Source organism: Coffea arabica, chromosome 6c, assembly GCF_036785885.1.
Source record: "Coffea arabica cultivar ET-39 chromosome 6c, Coffea Arabica ET-39 HiFi, whole genome shotgun sequence".
Lineage (NCBI taxonomy): Eukaryota > Viridiplantae > Streptophyta > Magnoliopsida > Gentianales > Rubiaceae > Coffea > Coffea arabica.
In genome coordinates this window covers 10,853,969-10,864,871 of record NC_092320.1, presented here as the reverse complement: position 1 = coordinate 10,864,871, position 10,903 = coordinate 10,853,969, and the positions used below count along the sequence as shown (strand labels likewise).

At 36.8% G+C, this 10,903-nt stretch overlaps 1 protein-coding gene and 1 pseudogene across 4 annotated transcripts; both read left to right on the top strand.

Annotated features, from left to right (window-relative positions):
* Positions 1-371: 371 nt before the first annotated feature.
* Positions 372-2,620, top strand: LOC113694337 (protein ELF4-LIKE 4). 4 transcript variants are annotated; one of them, XM_027213263.2, is made up of 2 exons: positions 372-646; positions 1,977-2,620. In XM_027213263.2, exons 1-2 carry the CDS (start codon positions 628-630, stop codon positions 2,321-2,323), a joined length of 366 nt encoding a protein of 121 aa, XP_027069064.2. In that variant the 5' UTR covers positions 372-627; the 3' UTR covers positions 2,324-2,620. The 4 variants fall into 4 exon arrangements, with proteins under 4 accessions (XP_027069064.2, XP_027069067.1, XP_027069065.1 ...); XM_027213266.2 differs by having other exon boundaries at positions 373-646; positions 1,941-2,620; XM_027213264.2 differs by having other exon boundaries at positions 625-764; positions 1,941-2,620.
* A 5,422-nt stretch (positions 2,621-8,042) lies between these two features.
* Positions 8,043-10,866, top strand: LOC113692739 (small ribosomal subunit protein uS3x-like; annotated as a pseudogene).
* Positions 10,867-10,903: the final 37 nt, after the last annotated feature.

Below are 10,903 nucleotides of genomic sequence, written 5' to 3'. Positions count from 1 at the left end.
AAAAAGTTGATTGAAAATATAAAAAAATGAGTTAAAAAATGTGTTTATGAGACAAGCGAAATATTATTTAAAATAATTTCACTGACCAAACACTCCCATTAATAGTTGGAAATGTTTTGTCAGGTTAATTTTATTTTAGACAATTGTTGAATATTGTAGGAGTAGTTTCTACGTCCAAAATATGGAAAGTTGGAAAGTAAGCCAGTGTTCATTTATTCACTATGCAAATGCAAAGCAAAAAGAGAGGTAGAAAAACAAAATGGCTAATATCCTATCTAAAAACAAAAAGAGCAGAAAATTAGATGCTACTATTTGGACATAAGGTAATACTAGTTTTTTTTTTTTTAGTACTATTTATTAGATGCTATTATTTGGAGATACGGTGGAGGGTCGGATCGGAGCGTGACTGTCAAATCTACATATTCTCTCTCTTTCTCTCAGTTTCTCTCACAAATTCAGGCAGAGGGGTCTATTTCTGTTTTCTCTCTACTACTGCTCCTCCTCCTCCCCCTCCCTCTCCCTCTCTATTTGTCTTTCTCTCTCCTCTGGAGATTCGATTTAATCGCCGATCTTTTCTATTGTTTCAATCTCTGTCCCCACTCCCTCTCTTCTCTCTTACCCGCAATAATGTTCCCAGATTTTCACGGTAAGTGTACAAATACTCTCTTACTCCCACACAAGCCTTTTTAGCTATATACACGTAAAAAAGAATCAAATTTCGTGTCTCTGTACGGACGCATATGGTATATCTCCGCAAACCAAAGGTGTGAACTTTGTTTCTGTTAAAAAAAATTTTTTCTGGGCTCAAATAAGTTCTGGGATTGTTGAGTTCTTGGAGTTTTCTTAAGTTGTTTTGATGGTAAGCGCTTAAAGTTTTGATTTTTATTATCCACAGCTTCTCCATGCAGCAAAATTTTCAGTTATTTATGTGTTTGTTTCAAGTCTTGCAAATGTATCATTGGAGAATTTTCTATATTTGTTGGCTTGATAATTCATTCCTTGAATTTGAGATCCTTTGGCCTTGTTTGGTCTTATTAGAGGAGTTTCATGGGTTCATTCAGATTTTCCTTAACTGTGCTAAAATCATTTCCATACTCTTCTGTAACTACAAGGAGTTGTTGATATGGTTCCTATTATTTGAATTCCCAATTTCGTCATTCTTTTCTGCTTTTCCAGAATTCCATGCAAAACCCGTTTTCATAGTCTCCTCATAGTTTCTTTTACTAGTGCGTTTTTATTTTTCACTTTTTCATTTAGTCAATTGAAGAAGAAAAAATAAAAAGAACACAGCTTTTGTTGAATGTTAGGTTTGTTAATATGCTTTGTTCGGTCATTGGTGATTGTGATTACTGTACACTGCATCATTAACTGTGTTTATCTTCTTTTTTTTTTAATTAGTTTGATTTTTTTGGGTTTTTAAGATTCTTCTTTTGAAGCACTCTAACTTAGGTTTGGGTGGGTATTTGGAATACACATTGAAAAGTTCCCTTTTATGGAAATGGGATCTGCTTTTAACATATCATCATGTCAAAAACAATAATAAACAGTAATAATGATGATGATAATGATAAAAAAAATAATAGTAAACGATTTTTGTAAATTTGCGCGTACTACACTGTTTGTTACATGATCCCTTTTCCTGTGAAAAGAAGAACCCTGGAGGAGACTAGGGAGAGAGGTCATGATTTCGAGTTCAGACCTCAGAGCTTGTCTCTTCCTGCACAAATTGTCTTAAACAAATAAATACCTTATCATGTTTTGTCTGGGCATTTTTTTTCTTTTATTTATATAAGCAAAGTACAGATGAGAGGATATGATGATGCTTGCTCCTTAAAAGTTAGTTATAAAATTCTGCAAAATTGTCTCATCCTCTAGTGTTTGTAATCTCATTATCATTATTCTGCTGTTTTATGTTCTTCAATTTGCAATTTGTGCTGCAGCACTGGCTTTATTTTGATTGAATCCCGTTGACCCAGAGATGGAGGGGGATGCATTTTCTGGCCTTGGTAACGGGACCCAAATAGATGGCAAGGTATTGCAGACATTTCAGAAGAGCTTTGTTCAAGTACAGAACATTTTGGATCAGAATAGGTTGTTAATCAATGAGATTAACCAGAATCACGAGTCCAAGATCCCTGACAACTTGAGCAGGAATGTGGGACTAATCAGAGAGCTCAACAACAATATCAGAAGGGTTGTTGATCTTTATGCGGATCTTTCGACTTCTTTCACAAAATCCATGGACGCTTCATCTGAAGGGGACTCAAGTGGTGCCTTTAAATCAGATGGAAAAGCTGGTCACAAAAGGAACAGGCCTGGTTAGATATAGTTCAAAGGTTTAGTGCCTCATTCTTTCTAGTGGACGGAGTACACAAGAAGAGGATGCACAATTGTGTTGAGGTAGTCAGGGGGAACGTGTTTTAAGGTTGCATTACTCGTGAACTCTCTTTAGTGGCCCGTAAAAAATAATGGCTCAAAAAATCTCTTAGATTGTATCTATGTACCTGCAGATCTAATTGAACAAGTACTCATGTCTGTATCATCTAATCTTGTGGCTTTTTACTGGTGTTCTTCTAGAATACATGTTTCATAGTAATAAAGTTTTGATCTTTGTTGATAATTGAGATGAATAATATAGCTTATCTCTTTCTTTGGAGTAGGCAGGCAAAATTAATATATATTTTTATGAAAGGTGACTGCATTAGCTGTTCAACTTTTTCAGTTTGTCAAAAAGCTATAATATCTGATGTGGGAATTGGGAGATTGTTCCCATCTTTCAAATGTAATGGAGTTTCCATCTACTTTTTGGTGGAAACTCCCTTTATTCCCTTTTCCAATCTCTGTCCAAAGGCATTTTTCTTTTAGAACTTACATAGAGAGACTGAAGTTGAAGTGGTGACAGATACTGTTTTCAACCTCTCCTATGAAATGCAAACTCCTTTTCTGCTTTGATTTTGCTGGGAAATTACTGTGCATGATCCGTATGTGAAGAACTGGTCCACATTTATGCATCCCTGCAAAGATGCTCTGAAACAATTGGAGGAAAGCAGCTTTTTGAGATAATCTTTTTAGTTCCCAATCACACAGCACCACAAGAACAGAATCTCAGAAAGAGATGATGGTCGTTTGACCCCAATTTATAATTTTTTGGTTCTCCTCATTTGTTTACCAATTTGTTTGTTGTATCCAATGAGATTATATTGATAGGGAAATAAATTGATAAACAATTCAATGGTGGAAACAATCAATAAAAAAAAAGCTTGCTTAGTTCAAAACAAGGCACCACACTTCCAAGAGACGGACAGATTTATGTGAACAGTGACCCCCAACAACATGACCGGGGGCCCTAAAGGTTCTCCTTTTGGAATGGGAAGAACTAAGTATTTCAGCATACTTATCCCCTTCCCGTCTCTACTACTATTATTACTACTATGTTCTTTCTCTTTGCATCTGATTAGTTTATAGTACATAGATTTTCTTGTATCCTCTTATCTTTAGACAAAGAATCCGTTTTTCCTCTTTTCAGAAGGCAAATATTTCTCAAAATATAGCGTGTGAATCAAACTCATGTTTGAATTGAAATTGTAACCCTGATGCAAGTTCTTCCCTTATGAATCACATACATAGATTCATATCTGAAAGAAGTTGACGATAAGTTCTTTCAAAATTGACTAAAGTTCTTTATTGCTCATTGTATTCATTTCTTGCGACTGTTTCAAGTCTCTGTTGGAATTAAATGGCCTTTTTATGAGTGGCTTCCACTGCCTCTCATTTCTCTCTTTCACACAGACACATGCACACACTAACAAAAGATACGGAAATACACACACCCCAAATTCAACCACTGGGCAGATGGCTCAGTAGCCATCAGGAAAAAACTACTTCATCAGCAGCGAAAAAAGATCTAAGGGTTGTGTCATAATACTCTTTTGATTTAGTGGCTCTTTATACCCATTAGCCCCTATCACAGCCTCCTTAGGCTCCCCTCCCCCTAGATTAGGATATAGTAGGTTATACAAATGTATCGTTGCTGAAAAAAAAAAAACACACCCCCAAATTCATTGATTGAGTAGGTGGCCCCGGTAAATGGGATACTAATTTACTCATCTTAGATCTTAGGAATGAGAGGTCCACAACACAAGGGTTTACTGCTGCTGCGAGAGAATGGTTTCTTTATGTTGTATTGAGATTTTATTGTCACTTATCTAATGCATACTTGATGAGGTTGGGGTTTTTCTTCCTTGATATAGTGATTTCTCTCCAACCTTGTGAGGTCGATGCTCTGACCTTTTTGAGATGGGAATTATTGAAAAAGAATATGATCATCATTCTATCATTGATTCCCAGGTACCTCATGTCATCCACCACCTGTACTATTGAAAATGGGACACTTTCTCCTATGTTGAATTTCCTGTATTGGTCGTGAGATTTACCGTACTTGTTGGAGGTGCAAACAAGTCGAATCGATTTCAAGAAGTATCATGTTCGAGCTCGACTTAATATAGTAGTGTTGGGGATTGAAGTTGACTCGATCAGTATTAATTTTAATGATTGAATTTGATTCATTAAACTTTATGAAGTATTCTAAATCGACTCGTTTAAGATCGAGTAAGTTTGAGCCTATCTATGTAATTTGAACTATGTACTAATATATATATATATATATATATATATATATATATATATATATCATTCAATAAGGTTTGTCGAACTCTCGAATTTAACATATCAACATATTCAACGTTTGATACTCGATTCGCTTGACTAATCGAGCAGCTCGAGATCAACTCGAACTCAATCAATACTGAGTAGAGTCGATCGTTTGAACGAGTTGCTCTAGTGTTATTTGTGAGTTGTTCGATTCGTTTACAATCTTATTATCAAAGGATTTTCCATTACAACGAAAGGTGGGACTTGCGAATTATGATTTTTGAGGAATAATTTGGGTTCACATCACTTAGGACTTTGGAGCCTCGACATCCAGGAAACATGAAATAGAAAGCGTAGTTGAGATTTTTTTTTTTCCTGCTAGAATATGATCAAAATAAAATTTAATTAACTATAAGGTAATTATAGAGTTACTTTTAAAACCAATAAGCTTCTTGTTTGGCATGTTGCTAATAGTAGAAAATTGGGCATGTACTTTTTGCTATTCAATCATTTGTTGGAGTAAATATATTTCATCCGTCATCTAGATTAAACATCTTTGAGTTGCCTCATGCCGGATTCGTCGAGACGGTTTACATGTAATTATATATTAAGCTTTTAACAACCTATTAATTAGTTATTGGGTTGTACACTAAAACCTATACTTTAACAAAAAGATGTCAAACATAAGATTTCTTGTAACGTCATTTTCTGAAATCAAAACCTAGGTTTAGCAATTACGACACCAATAATTTGCACTAACCCTTCTAGATCTCAGACACTTTTCCTCAGTCAAGCCCCATTAGGAATCTCCCCATGAGATTATCAAAATAGCCGCCTACCTTTCAGGAAAATGTGGATGAAAACCACCGGATCAAGATGCAGGATTGTCATACTCATAATCGAATATTTTACAACATACTTAAGCTTAAGGTAATCATGAAGGGGGCAGAAGATCAGATCAGTTGGTCCCCAAGTCCAAGCCAAGACAAACTAAACATGCTACTACTATAAAAACATAACATGTGAAGTGGGAATCTACTTTTGCCTTTCTTTCCTTGCGGTTCCAGCAAATAGCCATGGAAAGAAACCATACTCTATTTTTGCCATACACCTAATACGGTAGTGCATCTTATAGCCACCTGCATCATTAGTCGGATCCAGTTACGTTTGTCTCGCTATAATAATCCACGCTCGTGCTTGCATTACCTTATTAAATAAATTACCACATCACTTCTTTGCAATGATGATAGATGCTGCAGCGTTAAAGCTAACCAAATCAGGATGGTTTTTCTTTTTCTTTTTTTTTTTTTTTAAAAAAGAGCTCTTTTACGTGGTGTGGTTCTAAGAAGTTTCCTTTGAATAGCTTGCAAATTTCTATGGGCAAATAAATTTGTTGGGAAAACTGTAACGCGTTGCTTGGATTGCATTTTTCTGAATTTTGTTGCAGAAAAATTGTCGTAGTAATTTGATATATGTGAGATAAAAAAGTGATTAAAAAATGAGTTTACATAGCAATCCAAACAGTGAGATCCAAGTCTGAAAACGAAAGCAAAAGAAAAAAAAAAAAAAAGAGGCTGGATTGAAACTTTTTATCCTTTGGACTCCAAAATGGTTAGCGTATGTCAGTTGCAAAAGAAGTAAAAAGGACACATGGATTCCAGTTCTTCTTCCCAGGTCCACCAAACAAACATGGCCTAAATGCGTTCTTTGAAAATGACAAGCGAGGTCGAGGTGGGATGATAAATGTTAAAATCCCATGACCGAGGAATCCCATGAACCGCTAATACTAGTATTGCTTTTCATTGCTTTTGAGGCCCTTATCTGTCTTTTCCTGACACCTCGCAATATGTACGGATATCCTGACTAATTTCTCCTCTACCATGCCCTCCAGAAAACACAACTCCCAAAGAAAAAAATGCAAGTATTTCTACATCATTGCCAAACGTTTACGGCTACGTTTGGATAGCAAATTTTTTCAAAAAAATTTTTTCGCTTATATCACAACTATATTTTTTAATCCATCATTTTATATTTCTAACCGTTTTTTTATTTCACATACATCACATCACAAAAAATATTACAGTAATGATTTCAAATAATACTCTATCCAAATAAAGCTGCACAGATTTTTTAGCTACTACAAAATGGAATATTTATTGGACATAATTATTAGAAATGCTGACTTCGATCACAGGATTGAACATCTTCAATTGTTTTCCTTCACTTTCAAGCATGCACTGCTGCACCCAAAAACCTTTTTTTTTTAAAAAAAAATTTCTATAATACAAGCAGTTGATGGTAGGATTGCGATCTTTTTTCTTTCCAGGTGAAAAAAGAAAAATCTTTGTAAAATTGCAAATGCAGATGCCCCCCTTTCTGTCTCTCTACAGGTTGCAATTTTGATCACTGATTTCCTTGTCAAGCATTAGTTAGATTTATAGATGCAGGCAACACTGCAGCAAAACGGCAACCTGGAACCTAGTCAAGCGTAGAATGATTCAGCTTTTGATCATTGTGGGTCAAAAGTACGATCAACAGTGCGATGATTTTTGTCATGGTATAGCATAGCATAGCATAGCATGAATGATTGTGTTACCAGGACCAAAGTGGTGACATCACTTCTAAGCAACTTCGCAGCAGCATTATCAGAATCCTTTCCCCGTCCTATCATTTCAAGAAAGCTTAGAAAGTGCTCGGGCTCTTTGCATGTACTAATTAGCAGTTGCTTCAGGTATCACTTAAATGGCCGGTGATTAGTAATATCCCAATCCTTTTAATCATCCTCCAACAATGCGTACTTGCTTAATGTTCAGTTTAACACTCTCTTGAATTACCTTTTTACTTACCTCAAATCATTTATAATACTATGTCTTTTTATGAACACTTCAAAAAAAAGAAACAAAAAAATAGCAATACGTCTTTTCTTTTTTGCATATTCCTGTAATATCCCAATCTTCTCAATCATTCTCCAATAATGCGCGAGTGCTTCTTCTTTCTTCAATAAAGCAGGCTATAAAAGAAGATTTCAAACTTTACAAAAGAGAAGGAAAAAAAAAATTTATTTTTGATGTAAAGGGGGACTCCAAACTTCAATAGAGAAAAAGAAGGTTTAAAAGGTGGGCTCGTCAGCCTTGAGAGTAGAATCAAAATCCCATGGCCCAGCAGCACCGACTTCTTACAGGGCCCAATATTTCCACGCCGTATGATTTTAGAGACTCCAAACAAAGTGGACTTTTTCAACAGGCTTAACAAAGATTTCCCCAGACACTAACTTGTATACGGCCCCGCCCGACCGGAGGCAAAGGGAGCCCAATTCGCTAAATCGATTGACAAACAGCGCTGCACAGAAACCGATCTCGACCGTCCGCTACCCTCAGGCCGAGATGGGTTAGATCCCATTTCCGCCGTCGGATTATTTCTTCCTTCCCCACATATAAAATAAAACCCTCTGGAAAATAACCCACCCCATAAACCCTAAATCAAACGAAAGCATCATAAAGCCTTGCGCGCTGCATCTGCAGTATACTCGCGTCGGAGATCCCACCCCGGCATGGCTTCTCAAATGAGCAAAAAGAGAAAGGTCAGTCCTCAGTCCATACTGTTTTTTCAAATAATGCCACACTTGTAGGTGTAAACACAACTGTTGGCGAATATTCATTATTTATTATTATTTTTTTTTTTTTGGGGTAACGAATTTCTGGTGGGCAAATTGCAGTTCGTAGCAGATGGAGGTGTTCTATGCGGAGTTGAACGAGGTGTTGACTCGTGAGCTGGCGGAGGATGGATACTCTGGCGTGGAGGTCAGGGTAACTCCCATGAGGACAGAAATCATTATCCGAGCCACTCGCACCCAGAATGTTCTCGGTAACTACTACCAGAGTTTAATTATTATTAACTTTCCCGATGTTTGTTGAATTCAATTTTTGTTTAATTAGGACCTGTAGTTGATGATTTTTAGTTGGTTATGCAGTGTTGGACTGTTTCGTTTAGTGTTGGTGTAGAAATTTAGTGGATAGGGTTTCTGAGAAGGGCTCTTCTGATTCGTTTAGGCGAGAAGGGGAAGAGGATTAGAGAGCTTACGTCGGTGGTGCAGAAGAGATTTAAGTTTCCGGAGAACAGCGTGGAGTTGTATGCCGAGAAGGTTAACAACAGGGCACTCTGTGCCATTGCTCAAGCTGAGTCGCTTCGATACAAGCTGCTTGGTGGCCTTGCCGTCAGGAGGTAATGATGTTGGGTCCGTATGCTAGTTTATTAGTAATGTTTTGTTCATTGCATCCTCTTGTAGTTTTTGCCTGTTTGATTAAATGGTGGGATGTTGGTATGATCTCATAGATGTGAACAGTCTTAGCAGAATTTCGTCTTTGTCTGTATGAAGAATGATGATGACCGTGTCTTTATTTCTTTGTCATATTTTGCCATGTGTTCTTGTTTGTTGCAATTATGTGCCAGTAAGTTGATAATGTTATGATGTTTTGCAACTTGTACCATACTGTTAAGTAATAAAGTTTTCTTTTGCAACTTGGTAGGTTAAAAGGAGTTGCATATCCTTATCATTCTACATTTTAATTGATTTGTCATCGACAAAGCAGATTGGTCTTCTGGTACCAATTTTGTGTCGGATGATGACTATAGAAAATGTTTTCCTCTGTGCTATTATTTTCATGAACCTTATGATTGTTCATGCGATAATGTTTCAGAAGGTACATTTATTTGGGATAAGGAAATCCTAAGTTCTTTCATTATTTGTTTCTAGGGTCTCAGCAGTGGATGTTCTAATCAGCACTATGAACTATTAAACAAAAGTTTTTCTTCTGTTTGTTGACAAATGAAAGGGAACTATGCTCATTAGCGTGCTGTGTTCCATTTGCTCCGTCATCAACAAAGCAGATTGGTATACTTAGTATCAATTTTGTGTCGGATGATGACTAAAAAAAATTGTTGTCCTTAGCATCTCGAGTCCTTGTCAAATTGATGATTGTTCATGGAATATGTTTTAGAGGACACATTTGGTTTACAAAGGGAAATCAGAGGTTACTCTTAGTATTATAAACATACAGGTGGTGGCTGTTTTATCAGTCCAAACAATCAACCATGTGGATTTTGGTAGTTGCTTCTTTGCTACCATTTTTTTTTTTAGTTTCTTTGTCATTGACAAAGCAGTGGTATTCTCGTACCAATAGTGTGTCAGATGATGGCTAGAAAAATGGCCTCCTCTATGAGGTCATCTTCGCAAATGTAACAGGTTTTCATGCTGTTGTTTTGTGAGAGGATGAATTTGTCCCAAAATGTGAAATGACATGTCCTTGCAATACTGTGATCTTCTCAATGCTGGAATGTGAAACATGCATAATATTCTTTTACTAGCAGTACTTCAATTTTCTCAACTAGAAGCTTTTCTGACTTGGGTTCTGTATTTCAGGGCGTGTTATGGTGTTTTGCGATTTGTGATGGAGAACGGAGCCAAGGGATGTGAGGTACGTACTTAATTCATATGAATTTGACCTTGCACTGTAGTTTAGCCCATCCTACTTCATTAGTATAACATACTTGTTTCATCTTACAGGTCATTGTCAGTGGAAAGCTGAGGGCTCAACGTGCTAAGTCTATGAAATTCAAAGATGGTTACATGATCTCTTCTGGACAGCCAGTCAAGGAATATATCGATTCTGCTGTCAGACACGTTCTTTTGAGGCAGGTTGGTTCTCCCCCTCCTCTCCCATCTCCTTTCCTTCTTTGGCGATCTGGTTATGCATTCAGGTTACCTCTGATTGTGGCCCAATCATGATATTGTGCTGCGATATTCTTATCATCTAACTGGTCGTGTGTACATATACAGGGCGTACTTGGTATCAAGGTAAAGATTATGCTATCTTGGGATCCGAAGGGTAAGATGGGGCCAACAACTCCCCTCCCTGATCTTGTCACAATTCATCCCCCCAAGGAGGAGGAAGACTACATCAGGCCGACACTGGTGGCATCTGAGATTGAGGTCCTTGCATAAAGCAACATTTGCTGTCTCCTGTGACGGTTGCTGATGTTATATTTATTCAAATATTTTTAAGGATTCTTTTGGTGAAAATTAATATGCTAGGTGATGTAGAACGCGCCTTGACAAAATTTTTGACTGTAGAGCCTGAGTTTTGTTCAACTGTATCTTCAAAGAGATTTTGTTTTCTACCCTGTTGTCAAATCTAAAAGGCACTTATTTGTCTGTTCTCTTCTGTTTGATTTGAATGTTTAAGCTCCAATGCAT